Consider the following 19,272-nt stretch of genomic DNA (forward strand, 5'->3'; position numbering starts at 1 on the left):
GCATGTAAAGAAATGTAATGCTTTAGTTTTTTTCTACTTATATTTGTTGCAGAGTTTTGTTGGTCACGGGGATTCAATAAATGAAATTAGGACCCAGCCACTGAAACCATCACTGGTGATGTCAGCAAGCAAAGTAAGTGTACTACTAAAAACTTGTTCTTGTATATGCCAGTCCGTGGCTTTCAGAAAAAATATTGTATATGTTTATGATAATTAATCTGTCTTCTGTTCTATTAAAATAAGTTAAGATTATCATACAATATCTTGCATGAAAGTTGATTAATGATAAAACATGGGACAGGATGAATCAGTTCGGCTATGGAACATCCATACTGAAATATGTATTTTGATATTTTCTGGTGCTGGGAGACATCGTAATGAAGTTCTTAGTGTGGTATGTTCTATCCGACCTTTTGTCTTCCCTCGTGTAGGACCTTCAGGTAGAACTTACTCTGAGCATTTATCCTTTCATTTGTTATGAATATTGTAGGACCTCCACCCTTCGGACATGTATCGTATTGCAAGCTGTGGAATGGATAACAATGTTAAAATCTGGTCATTGAAGGTAAGAGTAATTAAAATTTCTGCCAAGATGTAGAGAAATTTTTGCTAAAATTTCAAAATGTCTTCGTGCAAGGATCAAGCTATTGAGTCCTTAAATTTAAAAATAGAGGAATTTCATTTCATTTTAATTTATTTTATATTTTATCATAGTTTTGATACATGTCGTGCAAGGATCAAGCTATTGAGCCCTTACTTAGTTTTTCTTTTCGCCCCTTTTCTCCTTTTTTTCCCTTGAATGTCAGGTAGCTGGAGTAAGTTATATTTCCCACTGATCCGAATCAACATTCTAACTTCTTGAATCTCTTTGTTGTTGAGTCTATACCTTCCACGCTAAGTTAGTTCATATTCTACTTTATTATTATTATTTTTTGATTGAAACATATTCTGAAAATGATTTTCGGTACCGAAAGGTCCATAATTTACCAAAAGAGTTGTCTTGGTTATGATTATGAGAAACCAGTACAAGTAAGATTTCCTGATATTTTTTAAAATGGTTGACTATTTTGGCACTTGAACACCACAAAAACTGATTCATTTTGAGATTCGAGCAGATTAGAGGAGATGCTCGAATAATTTTCTATGAAAAACTAATTGGAGGGCGTGTCTTCTATGCTTGCTTCAACACAGCTTTCATTACTTGCAGTTTGTTGCAGGTACCTTCTTCACCTGTACTTCTTACATTCCCAACAGACTCTAATATTTACAGATTTATACACATCATAACTGCTGCTGTGAGTTTTAATTTCTGAATAAATAGTTCATTTGGTGCCATTTCTGTCCACTGACTGAAGTTTGGTATAGGTCACGATTGTTGTTGTTGCGGTTCTTGGAGGGCTTCCATTGGCAGTAACCTTGACGTAAGTGTGTCATTAAGTTGTCTGTTATCAGCCACCTACCATTTTCCCATCTCCAATCTTGTTATTCATGAGCTTGATTTCTCTTTAATTTCCTACAGTCTAGCGTACTCAATGAAGAAAATGGTGGCTGACAAGGCCTTGGTATGTCATTAATTATGGTTTTCTGTCAGGCTTTGTTCAGTGTTGATATTGTATTCTTCAAGAAATTGCTGATACAAATTGATCTACAGGTGCGTAGGATTTCAGCTTGTGAAACTATGGGATCAGCAACTACCATTTGCAGTGATAAGACATGAACTTTGACATGGCCGAGATGAACATGAAGAATTCGATTATTTGTTATATTTGAATGATTTTTGTTATATTTGAATGATTTATAATATTGAAATATTGTATATTAGATTTAATTTTCAAAAATTTTGAATATTGAGTGATAATATTGAAAATTTGTGAATTAAATTTTTTTTGTTTTTTATTTGAGAAAAGACAACGCTTTTTAAACGTTGTCGTAGGTGAAAAAAGAGTTGTCGTTACTAAGCATTGTCTTTTTCAAATATCACTGCGTTGTCTTTGCTCAAAACGACAACGATTTTTAAGCGTTGTCTTTGACCGCGACCTTTCACAATACTGGCTACGACAACGCTTTTTTGTGACAAAGACAACGAGAAAAAAGCATTGTCATTTTTAGATATGACAACGCTTAAAAAAACGTTGTCTTTTCCAGAAACGACAACGTTTTTTTCGCGTTGTCTTTGAGCGTGGTCTTTTACAACACTGGCTACGACAACGCTTTTTCGGGGACATTAACAATGCGGAAAAAGCGTTGTCTTTGACCATTTTTCTTGTAGCGACAGTGACTTTATTTAGCTCTCAATAGTCGATGCAAAACCTTAAAGTGTCGTTTATTATTTACAAATAGAACTGGGGCTCCCCACGGTGAAGAGCTTGGTCGAATATATTTTCTTTCAATAAGCTCTTGTAATTGGTTTTCAATTCCTTCAGTTTTATATGTGCCATTCAATACGGGGCCTTAGACTTGGGCATTGCTTCGGAAGTTAGATCAATGGTGAAACTCTCTACCGGAATAATTGTCGGAGGGACTGGTGGATCAACTGGAATGATAATATGCCTTGCAACATCAGGAAGGCTGGAGATGCCTACGACCCCTAGTTCTAACCCATAGATGACATACTCAATCATACACGACCCTTAGCAATAATATGATCAATCTGGCCGGTTGTATAATATTCCTCCCTCGTGAGGCTTCTCAGCTCTCGGTCATAATATCCATGTATCTCACAAAGATGCACAATCATCCTAGAGTTAGTGTCTCTACTTCTTGTGTTGTAGGTACTAACAGATCGAATGAAACTTCAATTAATAATATATGCGAAAGCGACTTAAAAAACACAAAATTACAAAAAAAAAAAAATTTATTCGACCAATACATGTGGATTATTTCCATCATGTATGGCAAACCAACTGAAAAGACAGTACTTTATTTTACACGACAGACTCTGAAGAACATAACATTGACTACATAAACACAAGACCAGAACTTATTCGAAAATTGATGAATCATTCACTGACATTTCCTTCCTTTTCGTTTTTGGTGAGTCCTGGCTCTGAAAATTACAATAGATAGAAAGTATAGCTGTTAGGTCTGTAAGGACTTAGTGAGAATAAATAATAACTCATAGGATGATATATTCATTAGAAACAGTAATAAACATTAGAAGTGAAATGCTCATATATGTGTAAAAGAATTCAATGGTTTAGTAATAACCGTTCCGATGATGATGATGATGATGATGATGATGATGAGCCAAGGTGAAAAAATATATATGGACCGAAGTCACGTTTTTCAGATGAACCATATACCTGGGTTTAACCCGTTTTTCATTGGACTCAATATCTAGACCGAAGTCCGTAGTCCAGAGCTCCTTATTTGTTAATCATCTTAATCATTCAATCATACATTAATTTGTTCGATGATGAACCAAGACATTATTTGTATCAGAGAAATACAATAATCATGTAATGCAGAAAAGAATCAACAAAATAGGTTGAATAATTTTTTTTTGTGATAATATCTTATTATAATTCTTAGGCCAAATGCCAAAAAGGGCTGTACAAAAAGGTAATATCTCTCACCTTAGTAACTTACTGTAGTTGGATGTGGAAATCCGAAATTAAGCAAATCATATTGATCATGGTAATTATCATTAGTATAAAGTAAAAAATTCTCCTTAAAATTTACCAAAGTACGTAGCATAAACTCATAACTTTATAAATCTTTGTTTGATTTCCTAAATACCTTCGAAATCTTTTGGAGATTATAAATAATCCTTAAAAAAATGTTTAAACCTAAAAATATATCTTTAAAAATATCTAGCTAAAAATTAATATTCTTTTACTTAAACAAACTATTATCCTATGAAAAGAGGGGTATATAAATAAAAAGATGCAAGTGCAAAAGTCATAAAACTTCATTGCCTTAACAATTTTTTTAATGATAGGAGTTACATATGCACTCATCTAAAAGCTTATGGGATCACAATGTCTATAGAACCATAAAAACCATCATAGTATTAGATTTTAAAAATTCACAGAAATTAAAATATTCATCAATTTATGAAACTTGTACAGTAGCCTAGAATAATCCTGAAAAACTCACGAAAATGAAAATTTCCCCTTTCTGCCGGCACGTGTGTAATTCACGTGCCACTTCAGCCGGCGCGTGGAATGTCTCCGGCTACCACGTACGGCCCATATTTTTAAATTAGATGCATTTTTTTCATTTTATAACTTTTTTCTTCATAATTTCCTCAAATCCCTAGCCGAAATGTTCCAGAATTGGAATAACCTACTGTGACTTACACTCTACTCGACTGAAGAAAAAAATACTAATTCCGATAACATTTTTGGGAAACTATTGGTACTTAAGTAAACTATGACACATTAAACTTTTATGTTTGGACTAGGGTCATATACTGCGAATAAATGTATGAAAAACGAGGGTGAAAAAGTACCTGAAAATGGATTTTTGGACACTATTTTTCTTCCTGGACAGCGCTAGTTTATGAATTTTAACGGAAAATTGATTGATCCTTTTTTGACACCCCCTTCACCGATCACTTTCTGAGCATCCTAAGTATTTGTGTAATTTTTTTGGAAATTTTTGAAAGGTATTTGAGGTATAAGTATTTTCCCTCTTTTTCAATCCTTTAGAACACACTTCTCACACCCCTTAATCTTTCTACTCTAGACCAGAAATGGTCACGAAATTTTTGAAATGAAACTGATAAAATGGAGCAGATGAAGGGTCTCTATATATAGGAAGGAACCAAACATTTTATCTCATCCATAGATGACACATTCCGATCATCGGTTGGACAATAGGGGAGGTGGAGTGGTGGTCAAGAAATCCAATATAATATACGTATATATGCATAATTATTATTATATTATTTATATAAATATTTATTATGAAACTAAAGTTAAAAATTACGGCATGTAAATTAAAATATTTTGTTCGTTCTTAGTTTATGAAACTAAAGTTAAAAATGACGGTGATGTAGCCAAAAAATACAAGTACTGATACGCAAGGTCTGTAGGTTGAACCTTGTAACGTAGGGTACTTACGTAGCGTAAGGAGAACCTTGCAGCGTAAGGTAAATGCGTAGCGTAAGGTGAACCTTGCAGCATAAGGTGAACACGTAGCATAAGGTGAAACTTACAGCGTAAGCTGAAATTTTGTGGATCGTCACCTGCATCACAAACAAACGTCAGAGGCGCCGGGTGGTTTCCCGACGTAGGCACTCTGACGCTCAAGTCAGCAAAGAGCACAATGATAATCTCCCAAAATAAGAAAGCTCAAGTTCCAGAGAAAAATGAGAATGTAACTTGGATATAAGAGAGACACGTCTATTTATAGATGTTTTATGAGTGCTTCGAGGGCTTGGGCCCTTGTGTCTTGGGCTCATAAATTTGGGCTTATTTTATTCATTAACAAATTGGGCTTCCATCCCATCATAAGCCCTCCACTCTTGGGTGAATTCATGTAACGAAGACGTTTGAGAGTAGATTTTGTGGGAAAATAGTAGAATTTATCTTAAGAGTCCCTCATTAGATGACGATCTTGAATCGAGTAAAGTGTAGCCATAATAGGTCTTTGACTTGGCATGATGTCGGGTATCTACGTGAGGTGTTGGATGACATACTCGTGAAACTGACGTTCGCATGATTATTATCTTTCACGTATTTGTTGATGTATATTGCGCTTTGTAATGCTTAACTGGTGTGTACTTTAGAGGAGATCAATTTCTCAAGATTTTGTCTTAAGGAAAAGTCCTAAACCCACCTTATAGGTGGTGAGGTATCTCGGGACTCGTGTTCATCATTGACCTCTTACGGAGTCGTTGTTTTTGGGTTTATTAACATTTAACGACTACCTGCATCGGTGACGTTTTCGTTAAGAATGGAGAACGAGAGAAATTGTATGGCGCATAGTAAACCAAGGTGTGTTTGATAATAGAACTGTCAACTTTATCGAAAATGGTATTGATGAAACTGCGCAACGTAAGGTGAGGAGTTGACAAAGTTGCGACTTGCATAAAACAGATCTTAAGAATAAAATCTTTTCAAAATCGCCACATTCCACTGTCGGTGGAGTATTCTTCCATCGATATGTTGGAGACGATAAGTGCCCATCTTGATGATTTCAATCACTTTATATGGGCCTTTCCAATTTGGATCGAGATTTTCCGATCGGGTGCAGAACATCAGCTCTTCTCATAACGAGATCTCCTACTTGGAAAGATCGAAGTTTGACTCGATTATTGTAAACTTTAGGCATGCGAGCCTTATAACTTTCTACGTGGACTGATGCTTTTTCTCGCAGTTCATCGATTAAATCCAAAGAGTGTCGAAGTGCTTGATCATTTTGGGACGATTCATATTGTTTGACCTGCCAAGAGGTCTCTCCTATTTTTGCTGGAGCTACAACCTCAACTTTGTAAGTTAGATTGAATGGTGATTCTCCTGTTGATGCACGGGGTGTCGTTCAGTAAGCCTATAGTACGCTTGGTAACTCTTCTACCCACTTTTCTTTAGCATTACCCAAGCGGGTTTTAAGATGCTGCAAGATTGTTCGGTTAGTAACTTCTGTTTGGACGTTAGCCTATGGGTTGCCGAATAATTTGAAAAACTGATGGATAGACAGGCCCTTGCACCATCCTTTTATAATTGCTCCGGAAAATTGGGTTCCATTGTCTGAGATCATGGCTCGGGGAATTCCAAACCTGCACACTATGTTTTTCCAAAGAAAATCGATGACATCTTTTTCGGTGATTTTTGCCATTGGCTCCGCCTCGACCCATTTGGTTAAATTATCTACTGCAACAATAAAGAATTTTCTTTGCCATATAGCAAGAGAAAAAGGGCCTACAAGGTCCATTCCCCACTGGACAAAAGGTAGTGGGCTATCCAATGGTTGTAGCAATTTTGCGGTCTAGGGTTGAAGATTGGCGTGTTCTTGGCATGGCCTACAACGTTGGACGAGTTCCAAAGCATCTTTCTTTATGGTGGGCCAAAAGTATCCATGACGTAATACTTTAGCAGCAAGTGATTTTCCCCCTAAATAATTTCTACATATTCCTTTGTGAATATCATGGAGAACGCAATCTGGTTTACTTGGAGTGAGACATTTCAGGAATGGCTGAGAGTAACCTCGCTTGTATAATTCTCCATCTATGATGGCTAATCTAGCGGCTCATACTTTTAGCTTTCGTACAGTGGTAGGGTCTAAAGGGAGGTTTTCACGTGTCAGGTAGTTAACAATTTCATCTTTCCAGCTATATTTATGTTCTTCTATGGCAAAAACATTAAAACCAACTTCTCGGTTTCTTCCTTACTGAGCATCAGGAATGTTATCTTTCGACTAACGATGTTGGCTAAGGAGCTTGTTAGTTTTGCTAAACAATCAGCCTCTTCATTTTCATTCTTGGATACTTGTTTTATCTCGTAGTTCTCTATCCGGGAAAGGAACTCGTTAACTCGAGTCAAGTATGTGCGCAACTTTTCTTTTTTGGTTTCATAAGTGCCATGGACTTGATTCACTATTAGCTGGGAATCACTGTGAACTATCAACGTTGTTGCTCCTATCGAGAGAGCCAACTTGATGCCAATGATGAGCGCTTCGTATTCAGCTTTATTGTTTGATACAGGGAATTGAAATCTGACAGCATATTGAAACTTGTCTTGCTGAGGGCTTTTTAGCTCAATTCCGGCTCCACTTCCATGCTATATGGAGGATCTATTTACATATAGTGTCCAAGTTGAGGCTGAGGATTCTGCGTCAGCAGTTATCATTTCAACGGGAAAGTTTGCAAGAACTTTCACTTTAATAGCCGGGTGACGCTGGAACTCAATTCTATACTCACTCATTCGACGACCCATTCTACCATTCTACCAGACGCCTCCGGTCCGGCGAGCACTTGCTTGAGTGAAAGATTGGTCAGTACCACCATTTAATGAGATTGGAAGTATGGACGTAACTTTCTTGCTGTAGTCACTAAATCTAATGCTAGATTTTATAGGTTGGTGTGACAAAGTTTTGCTCCCTGCAATGTTTGGCTTGTGTAATACACGGGTTTGTTCTTTCTTCCTTCCTCAACTACCAGTACAACACTAACTGCTTCAGATGATATTGCTAAATAAAGTAGCAAAATATCTCCTTCGCGAGAATTGGTTAGGAGTGATAGTGTTGATAGATATCTCTTCAAATATTCAAATGCTTGTTGACATGTTTCGGTCCATTGGAATCTCTTTAAGTGTCGTAATATTTTGAAGAATGGCAAACCTTTGTTTGCAGAACGAGAAATGAAGCAGTTTAAGGTTGTTATTCTTTCATTCAACTCTTGTATTCCTTTAGCCCTTCGTGGGGGTTGCATGCCTAGAACAACTTTAATCTTTTCTATATTCGTCTCTATTCCTCTTTGTGAAACCATGTAACCAAAAAAAATTTCACCTCACACGCCGAAAGAGCACTTTTCGGGGCTCAACTTTATCTGATATTTACCCAATATTTCAAAACACTAAAAAACGTCCTCCACGTGTTTTTTTGCTTGGATTCTCTTAACTAGCATGTCATCTATGTATACCTCCATGTTTCATCCAATTAAGTTTGCAAATATTTTATTCACATCGCTGATATGTAGCTTCGGCATTCTTGAGTCCAAAGGGCATTACATCATAGCAATAGATTCCACGATCAGTGATGAAACTTGATTTTTCTTGATCATTGTGGGCTAGGTATATTTGATTGTACCCTTGGTACACATCAAAGAAGCTAAGAAGCTTGCAGCCTGCAGTTGAATGGACCAAGATATCTATGCGAGGCAACGAAAAAGATCTATTGGAAAAGCATTGTTAAATCGGTATAATATATGCAAAGACGCCACTTTCCTCCGGGTTTTGGAAACAATACGACATTTTCTAGCCATTCTGGGTACGAATCCAGTCTGATATATTTCATTATTAAAAGCTTTTCAACCTCTGCAACAATATGTTTTCTTTTTTCTAGACCGAAAGATCTTTTCCTCTGCTCGACTGGTTTCATTCGCCGATCCGCATTAAATATGATGAAGTGCTAATTCTGGAGGTATACCTGGTAAAGCCTCATCACCCCAATCAAAGACATCGACATTATGCTGCAAAAAGTTTGTCAAAGCCTTTTCCTCTTTGGCTGGAAAATTTGATCCGATCTTTAGGATTTTTTTTTGATGTTCTTGCACTATCTCTATGTATTTGAGGGTTTCTGTGGCTTTCATTCTCTCTTTCTCTTCCGATTCTCCCAAGACAAGTTGTATGTTTTTTCCATCCTTATCATAGTCAAGCTATTGCTTTTTTTCTTTTCAATGAGTTGTCATAAGGACCTGACTATATACGACTTCCCGTAGAGTTCCTTAGGATAGATGCATGGCATTATCGCAAGCCGACTATCTCCGATCACCTCATCGATTCCGTCAAAAATTTGAAATTTCAATTTCATGTGATACGTAGATGCTATTGCTTGAAACAGATTCAGAATTGGACGTTCAAGTATGACATTGTAAGGCGAAGGAGCCTTAAAAACTGAGAATTTCACCATTTTGGTGGCTCGTTGAGGATATAATCCTAGATAAAGTGGTAGTGTGAGTTCTTCTGCTGCTTCAACCTTCTCTCCCTCAAAACTGGCGAGAGGAGTTTTCACTTGCATTAGTTGTGTGTTGCTTATTCCCATTTTCTGGAATTCCCCGTAGGAATGATCTCTGCTCAACTTCCGTAGTCCACTAGTATCTTTTTCACCCAAAAGTTAAAAATTGTGGTAGAAATTATTAGGGCATCGTTGTGCTCATCTCGAGAGGTTTCCAAGTTTGAATTTCCAAATGACACCTCTTCACTTGGTCTTGAAATCTCATGTACTGTTTGGGTGAAGACTGGGCGTGAATATGGATGATCTCCTCAAATTGCACATGCCAAATTTTTCCAAGCATGATTTTTATCACCGTAAGCAGGCCCTCCGGGTATGACAGATATTGTGCCTACTATGGGCATATTCACTTCTCTCTGGTCGGGTTTTTTTACTTGTATCCCCTCGCTCTTTATGTTGTTCGCGCTGACGGTTGTTGTCATGGTTCTTGTTATCTCATTGTTGACTGCGAGACTTATCCACATAATCGGCCAAGTATCCTCTCTTGATGGCCCTTTCTATCTCAGCACGGAGGTTGAAACATTCTTCAGTGGTGTGCCCTTTATCCTTGTAGAAACTACAATACTTCTCCGATCGTTGTCGTTTAGGGTTCTCGTTCATCGGGCGTGGGGGCTGCAATAACCCCTGTTGTTCAGCCAAAATCATTACGTCTATCAGACGTGCATTTAGGGGGGTGAACTGGAGTTGGGGGTTTGAGGCGTTCTCCTATCATCTTTCCTCTTATTTTTCGGTTTCTCTTCCTCCCTTTTTTCTCTTCCCCGGGTATCGTGGCTCGATAGACTCTTCTATGTGGATGTATTTTTCTGCCCTTGCCAGTAATTCTTCTAGAGTGGTTGAGGGCTTCCCTGCAATCGACTCTTTGAAATTTCTATGTCGGAGGTTCTGTTGAATTATTCCTGCTAGCAAGTCTTGGTTAACATGAGGAACTTCATGGACGGCTTGTGTAAACCGTGTACATAGTCTCGTAAACCTTCTCCTTTATTTTGAATGATTGTAAACAGATATGCTGCGGTTTTCGGATACTTTTTGTTGATCGAAAATTGACGGAGAAAATGATGGGTTAACTATTCCAAGTTTTCAATGGTTCCGGAAGGTAGTTTGTTAAACCAAGAAAGTGCACGTCCTAATAGAGTGGTTTGGAATATCTTGCAGTAAGCAGCATCGCTTATGTCATATAAATCCTCTTTCACATAAAATTTGTCAAGGTGATCTTGTGGATAACCTGTTCCCTCATATTCTGGAAGATTGATGATTTTCATTCCCTTGGGCAATGATTCAGCTAGGATAGCTGTAGTGAATGTGTAGTAGCCCGAACCCAGTTTTAGTGATTAACCGTTATTTAATCCAATAAACATGATTAAGAAGACTTCTAATGGATTAACGGAGCCCAGGATTAGACCCAAAATGATCATAAATGGTCCGGAGGGTCAGGCAGAACGGAAGAAATGTTCTAGGAACGGATGCAACGTTCGTGCCATCAAAAATGCGTCACTTCTTACGTACTTGATGTGACATGGGCACCATCGGAAGCAACGATGGTGAACGGACGCAACGTTCGTCAGGCAAAACGGACATAACGTTGAGAAACGGACATTCCGTTCGTGGTCTATAAATAGGGGTGTCGAGGCTCACATTTGAGCACACCTTTCATCTCTTCTCTCTCGATTCCTTAGCCTTCTAACTCAGATCTAGGGAATTATAGGCGTCCCATTGGGAATCCGGAAGTGGCATAGCGATCCAGGCGTCGTAGCGGAGCTATGGCCTAGTTTTGAGGCAATCGACAGCAAAGGGCTAACGACGGACGAAGGTATAGCTTTTGCTTCCTAAAAATATTTAGGAGTATGCAATAGCCTAGTTAAGGCTTTTAGAGCACTTTAATGATATTAGTATCATTTGGCAGTGTATTGCGGATTATAGGCGTAGACCTAGAGCTGGTAGAGCGCGCCTAGTATTTGAGGTACGAAATTACTGTTCGAGATATCCTGACTGAGTATGCATGTATTATGTGACTGCATGATTTATATGCCATGATTTTATGCTGCATACATTTACATCTTGAGCTATCTCTATTGAGATGTCTGTTAGTAGGGTTTACCCTATCCTGTTAGTGGATGGACTTCCATCGATTTGGGTCCCGCGTATCCACTGGTATTTTCGGTATGTAAGCCACCTTCTGAAGCGATGGCACAGCGTGCTACATACCAGGGCCCGGTCTGTCTTTGTTATCTGATCCTTGACCTCGAGTTTTAGGGAGTTCACTTACATGCATGTATACTCATACTCTCATGCTGAGAATTTTATGCTCACGTCTCGTACTCTGTGTTTCTGGATACCCTATTCCTTGGGACAGGTTTGCGACTGGACGAGGCAGGTGGATCCAAGAGGGGCTAGGCAGTAGTCAATCAGCTGGAGCTTCGTTTAGTTTTCTTTTATTGTTGTTATTGGGTTGATACAGCTTTCGATTTGGTTGTATAAATTATTCGGATATTTACAGATTCCTTTCCTTGGGATTGTATAATGTTTTTGGTTTCCTCAGTTTAATTCTGATTTTTGTTTAATTAAGTTAATTGCATGCCTAAGTTCTGCTTAGTAGGTGATCCAGGTAAGGGTCACTACAGAATGGGCTGCATCTGGCAGGTAAAACTGCAAAAGATTTTTCTTCTTCATTCATTGCGGTGCTCTGAGCTTGACTTCGGGCCTCATCCTCTCTTTGAGTTGTCTTCTTCTTGGAATTATGTGGTGGAGTTTTTGCTTCATTTGTTGTTTACTTTTGTACATCCTATTTTGGGTTAGCGGTGGATAAAACATTTTTTTCGGCTATCTTCTAGGCCTTGTCATTTTGTTGGGACTACAGAATCTTGCCAACGCTTTACTTGCAGCGCGGGCGACGGTCTCCTCTAACATGGTTCTCAATTTTGCTTGTTAAATCTGCATTGTCGGTTGATGTGGTAGTCCATCATTTTTAGTATCTTGAGAGGTGTGAGGCTGATTATCCATTCTCAGTGACGAGGTAAACAGTTTTCCAACAGACGGCGCCAAGCTAATGTAGCCAAAAAATACAAGTACTGATACGTAAGGTTTGTAGACTGAACCTTGCAACGTAGGGTACTTACGTAGCGTAAGATAAACCTTGCAACATAAGGTAATGCGTAGCGTAAGGTGAACCTTGTAGCGTAAGGTGAACACGTAGTGTAAGGTGAACCTTGCAGCGTAAGGTAAACACATAGTGTAAGGTGGACCTTTCAGCGTAAGCTGAAACTTCGTGGATCGTCACCTGCATCACAAACAAACGTTAGAGGCGCCGGGTGATTTCTCGGCGTAGGCACTCCGACGCTCAAGTCAGCAAAGAGCACAATGATAATCTCCCAAAATAAGAAAGCTCAAGTTCAAGAGAAAAATGAGAATGCACCTTGGATATAAGAGAGACACATATATTTATAGATGTTTTAGGAGTGTTTCGCGGGCTTGGGCTCTTGTGTCTTGGGGTCATAAATTTGGGATTATTTTATTAATTAACAAATTGGGCTTTCATCCCATCAGACGGCATGCTCAAATTTTCTAGTCACCCGGTAATAATTAATTTACATGCTCAAAATGCTTAAAGATATAGAATGTGCATGTATTAGGTGAGTGAATGCACCGCCACATAAGTCCAATGATTTTGCCTCACGGTGTGTTTGGATTTATAAAAAAAATGAGATTTCAAATTTGAATTGAAATTGGAATTGGAATTGAATTTGTATTTCAAATTCATGGGATAATGCTCATTTTCGTCCCTTTTGTTTGTGACTTATCCAAAAATAGTCCCTCGACTTATTGGGCCGCTTAAATGGTCCTTCGTGTTTCATTAGTTTTCCGCATTTGGTTCCTCCCGTGAACTGGACGTTAAATTTTCACGGTGATAAAAGCCCACATCCATAAATCACATTTTAGCATATTTCCTTCTCATTTATCCAAATTTTTGTTCCTCGCGTTTTTTCCCAATCAAAACCCTAGAACACAAAACACAAATTTGAAGCTAGCTCCCAACGTCGAATCACACAAAGGTAATTATCTAATCTGAAATTTTGGTTTTTTATTTATTGGATATTAAGAGAAAAACATATGTTGTTTTTGTTGGTGGCATCTACGAGTGTTGGGATGAAGCATACGCACAAGTTATTAAATTTGAAGACAATGCTCACATATCATACTATAGTAGAAGAGAAGCTGTGGAAGCATATGACGCATTTTTGAAAAGACAGGTTGCCGCAGCCGCTACTGATACCGCTGCCGCATCTGCTACTGCTACCGCTACCGCCGCCGCCGCCGTCTCTTCCTCTAGTACCGATAATAAGAAGAAATATTCTAGTTCAAATTTGAGACATGACGAAGCCTCTTCCTCTGCCTGTGGTACCAATTATGAGAAGAAATATGCAAGTTCAACTTCAAGACATGATGAAAAAGTTTCTCAGCTACAAATTGCTCGAATGGAATTAGAACAGGAGAATCGTAGGCATGCTTCTCGAATTTCGGAGATAACTGAAAAGATGCGGCAGATTTCGGAATCCTTCTAGTTTATGTGTTTATGATGGTTGAAGTAGTTGTATGGTTATGTTTTGACAAGGTACTTGGTAGTTGCTCGAGCATATGTGGTTATTTATTGACTTGGTGTTTGGGAATTTTAAATTATATGTAGTTGCTCGAGCATGTGTTTATGTGTTGACTTGATACTTTGAAATTTTCAATTTGTATTGAGATGATTTTATAAAGTTTAAGAAAATATGTTGTTATTGGTGTTAGAGTAGATGCCCTGCAAGCCAAATGTTGGCCAAAGATTTATTGACTCAATTGTAATAACAATCTTTATTTTAATAAAATTAATCTTTTATTTGGCATTTTCTTTATCTGTATACTCATGCAAGCTGCATAGATAAAGACCTTGAATATACTATAGTAAGATATGAGGTTGTACATGTGATGGCAATCATGAAACACATATTATTAATTACTGTATATTCTAAATCAAGTTCCTAGTCGATTGAGCCGTCCAAAATAAGGATAAGCATCGCTCGAGCTCGAGACTAGAATCTGTGATGATGTATACCACGTTTCATTGGAATGGACAAAGAGATGTTCAATCATACAGATTGGTGCTCATAGATGAGTTCACTGAACTACCCTCCCTCGGACTTCCCAAGTGGTTATCATTCATCGAGTGGATAAGTTCGTGGTTATGGTTGTACACCATTAGTCCTTACGACCTGGGACAACATTGAGGCTCTACATGCTAGGACTTTACTTTGACTCGTTTACCGACTCCATGAGGGTCATCAGGTGGCGAGGTTGGATACAGTTGCGACACATGTAGGAGCCAGTGCATTGTAGTCGGGGATTCACTGCTCACCTACGGGTGTGGATATCCTATGTGATAAAATGAGATAATAGTGCATGGAATCTCTAGCCAGAGTATAAGATGTGTAGTGGAGTAAAGTGTTTACCAAGTTACACATGCGATACCACTATGTATTCTCAAAGACATCACATTTTTATCAAAATTCACATGCAACACTCGATGTACCAATGGTTGCAGTTTCGATCGGGATATATGAGATGAAGGGACTGTACTGTACGTTAACCATAATCGAATGGTTCTTGCAAGCACTAACAGAGATACCTAGGGAATCATGGAACGGTGCTACTTAACGCTCTTACCATGATTCGATGGGTCAAATCAGAAATGAGTTCTGACATTCTAATGATCAAAGAGTTGATGCATAGAATGAGGCTAATTATGGTAAGCTCATATAAAGGAATATTTTTTGAATCACAAAGAGTTGTGAACCCACAGCTAGCTGTATCCCTGAACCATTAAGGGTTAAACAAGTACTGGTTTTCCTGTTTCCGTTGAGATAATAAATTCAAAGAGTTGAATTTATGATGAACAAAGTTGACTGGATTGATAGATAAGCTTATAAATTGTTTATAATAGCTTATAGAAATTTTGAGATCAAAATTAATTAAAAGAATTTAATTAATTTTTCCAAGTTGGACTTGGATTTTTAGGGTTCATACAATATATATAAATGCAAATATATAGATATATATATACACGATATATATATATATATGGATATATATAATATATATTTATGGATATGGGACCTTATGTTTATAATAATATATATATATGATATATATTATATTATTATTATTAAAAAAAATTGAGGAGTAAATGAGTTGTCTCCCGACCTCATTTACTCACCCCAATCAAAATGAGTTGTCTCCCGACAACTCATTTACTCACCCCAATCAATATTTCAATTGATTGGGGGTTGAATCAGAACAATTGGATGCTCGAATTGTTTCTGTTCGAAGCTCTCTGCAAGCTCTCTTCTCCATTCATCTTCTTCGTTTTTCTCTTCGTTAAATTTCTTCTTCTTTTAAGTGCAATTTAGAAGAGGAACAGAAAATCCGGTCGTGGAACTGATTTGGATATTAAAGAAAGGAGATAATCCAGTTGATCGTTCATAGGAATTTACAACAAAAGCTATTTTTGAAATTGTTTCGAAATAGTTGGAGTCATCGTCAATCTTTTAAGATTATAGGTATAAATTTCATATACTCCCTATGAATGTTATTTTTAAACAATACGAGTGTCCAAGAATATTTTGGATGTCAAAATAAAATTTTAAACTTCCACTGCGTCTTGGGCACGATAGAGATCCGAGATCCAACAATTGGTATCGATAAGCTTGGTGATTCACATCTCATTCTTGTCTTTCCAGTTGTTGTTCGTCTGCAACTTGTCAAAGGCAGACATTTATGTATTATGCTTGATGAATATGGTTATCATTGTGACATATTTTTCTGCTCCAACGAAAAAAATATGTTGTGTGCGAATGTTTTTTCTGAAATACATATAAATGAGGATGTGACTTCAATAACAATTACCAAAACAAAGAAATCGCAAAATCGCAACCAAAACAATTGGAGATGAAACTGTCTTCTGGGAAACTGAAATCCAAGTTTCACAAAAAAGTACTAGTATCAAGTTCATACATTAACTTATGCAAACATCTTCACAAACGATGTAAATCTAAATAAAATTTTGACAAAAAATACTAGTCCCAAGCTAAAGACCCTCTTCGTAATCCATCAATAATCTTGGAACGATGTCATCACATTCACTGGATTGATGCTCTTGTTTTCTCCTTCGTAACAGGGTGATCTAATCGAGATCCGCTTGACTCTGTTGGTGGTGTCTTCTTTTTATCATTCAATGAAGCTCTTAAATGAGATAATGTCACGAAATTCTTTCCATTTTTCACAATGAAATCATTCTTCACCACTGAATTCACCTGGCACATAAATTGTTTTTTAAAAAAATGAAATATAACCAATGAAGATATACATAAAACCGAAGAATTTCTAGCCAAAAAAAACAACAAAATATCATGTGCATACTGCCATTTGGTTACTTGTACATAAATTTGTGGTCAATACACCCATTTGGTTACTTGAAAAACCATAGCCTACTGTCCGCAAACAAAACTAGCAAATAAATACAAATTGGAGTTTTTCCAAAACAGCAAGAATGCTCCTTGTTGATTGCGTAAGGATAAATACGCAAATGCATTTCCAATTTTTTCATAAAATTCAATATATAAAACACTTACATTGATTGAAAATACGGCCTTCGAATTACCATAAATATTGATCTCATTTGCTTGTTGTCGTATAACCTGTTATCATCGATCCATAAAGTAAAAACAGAAAGGAAATAAAATATTAGTGTCATATAAAAATAAAAATTCAAAAACACATCAACATAAAAAACTATAATTTCTTTTGTTTCTTCGACTCCAGTTCATCACGCATTGCTGCCTTATCAGATACGAATCATTCATCACCATCTCCTTCTAAAGATTCATCCCAGCTCTCCATTTCATTGCATCCTTGTGGAGCTGACTGCATCTCACCAATATCCATTTCATTGTATTCTTCCAATGTTGTTTCATTCTCGTGTTGCTCCATTTCATTGCATTCTTGTGGGATTGATTGTTCCTATTCCACAAATTTACTTTGTGGCGATCTAGGTCTGGTACAATTTCTCTGGTTATGGCCAAATCCACCACACCGCTTGCATTTGTTTTTTCTTCTTATCTCTTTTAGCTTTGTTTGGTTTGAAGCTGGTACTTCATCAGGTTCCCGTCTTCGCAACTTCGCTGGCCTACCAACTCTTTCCTTATAAACTGGTGGTAAGGGGGGATTAAGGCAGACGAAGGCCACAACTCTGGTCCATTTACTGGTATGATTGACCTTTCATAACATCGTTTGTACTCTTCAATGCTATAATAACGATGCACATAAGCCTATGGATTTTCTCTTTTGCACCACATAGCACATATAGCATGTGGGCATGGAATCCCATTCATTTCCCATCTTCTACAGCTGCAACTCATTTCACTTAGGTCAACAGAATGCTGATTGCGTGAACCCAAGATCTGAAAATGCATCTCATCAGCCATCATCGGTCTAAATGTAGCCGTATCCTTGCAATTCTTTTCCATCACTGCTTTAATCTTTGGGCATATTGCACCATCCCACTTCTTTGCCTTTGACCTATTCAACTGAAATCTGACCATCAACATATTTCTAATCGATTCGAACATTGGAATTATTGCCTTCTCCCTAGCCTCTAAAATCATACTGTTGAAACATTCACACATATTGTTCAAAAGTATGTCACATTTGGGAATGGTGCTAAAGAATGCCTTGCACCAGTGATGTTCAGGTTTTTTGGCCAACCATGCATATGCATTTTCATCGATCTTTTTCAAATCTTCCATGCGTATTTTGAACTCTTCAACTCTTGTCGCTCTTGCTGCAGCCCAAAGAGAATTTTTGATCGCCACACCTCTAAAACTAGTAGCTTTCATGTTGCTCAAGAGATGCCTAACACAAAATCTGTTTTCAGCATCGGGATACAAACTCTCGAAGGCAGGAATCAACCCTTTTTGTTTGTCAGACATAAATGTCCAACCATGCTGATTTTCAAAGCCGATATCATTATCTAACAACCGAAGAAACCACACCCAATTGTCCTTAGTCTCTCCTTCAATCAAGGCATAAGCAATAGGAAAAATATTATTGTTATGATCTAGGCCAACTGCCGCTAATAACTGCCCCCTGTCTTTGTTTTCAAAAAACAACCATCCACACCAATCACGGGCGTACATGCATCCTTGAAACCATCTTTGCATGCCGAGAAACAAACATAAAGTCTTTGAAATCTTGGTCCATCATCATATTCTGTCAATTTTAGAACTACAGAAGCACCTTCGTCAGTCATCTTCAATTCAGAGCAATAATCTCTTATTCGGCTGAATTGTTCTCGTATGCTGCCCTCAACTAGTTTTTGTGAGGACTCGGGCACTAATCTCTCAAATCATAACGGTTAATCCAAGATCAAATAAGAACATTTAATCCAAAAACATGAATTAATATCAAGAAATCAAGCAAGCATCCAAAGGCCTAAATTTTTTATTTTTTTTTAAAAGGTTACCTTGCGCGCGCGCGAGCGCAGGCCAACGGGCCAGCAGCCCCACAGGCTGG

General features: G+C 37.6%; 3 protein-coding genes across 4 annotated transcripts; 1 reads left to right on the plus strand and 2 right to left on the minus strand.

The window, feature by feature from the left end:
* Positions 1 to 1,859, plus strand: LOC140885348 (polycomb group protein FIE1-like). Of its 2 annotated transcripts, XM_073292311.1 has the most exons (7): positions 1 to 133; positions 302 to 394; positions 491 to 565; positions 1,116 to 1,217; positions 1,366 to 1,421; positions 1,520 to 1,562; positions 1,652 to 1,859. In XM_073292311.1, exons 1-7 carry the CDS (start codon positions 119 to 121, stop codon positions 1,715 to 1,717), a joined length of 450 nt encoding a protein of 149 aa, XP_073148412.1. In that variant the 5' UTR covers positions 1 to 118; the 3' UTR covers positions 1,718 to 1,859. The 2 variants fall into 2 exon arrangements, with proteins under 2 accessions (XP_073148412.1, XP_073148413.1); XM_073292312.1 differs by lacking the exon at positions 1,116 to 1,217.
* A 6,759-nt stretch (positions 1,860 to 8,618) lies between these two features.
* Positions 8,619 to 10,320, minus strand: LOC140879198 (uncharacterized). The gene is made up of 4 exons (XM_073282869.1): positions 10,122 to 10,320; positions 9,436 to 9,761; positions 9,091 to 9,319; positions 8,619 to 8,788 (listed from the first exon to the last, which is right to left on the minus strand). The coding sequence occupies exons 1-4, from the start codon at positions 10,318 to 10,320 to the stop codon at positions 8,619 to 8,621; spliced, it is 924 nt and encodes a 307-aa protein (XP_073138970.1).
* A 7,709-nt stretch (positions 10,321 to 18,029) lies between these two features.
* On the minus strand, positions 18,030 to 18,896 carry LOC140879199 (uncharacterized). Its single transcript, XM_073282872.1, has one exon. It carries the CDS (start codon positions 18,894 to 18,896, stop codon positions 18,030 to 18,032), a length of 867 nt encoding a protein of 288 aa, XP_073138973.1.
* Between the last annotated feature and the right edge of the window lie 376 nt (positions 18,897 to 19,272).

Source organism: Henckelia pumila, chromosome 2 (genome assembly GCF_033568475.1).
Source record: "Henckelia pumila isolate YLH828 chromosome 2, ASM3356847v2, whole genome shotgun sequence".
Taxonomy (NCBI): domain Eukaryota; kingdom Viridiplantae; phylum Streptophyta; class Magnoliopsida; order Lamiales; family Gesneriaceae; genus Henckelia; species Henckelia pumila.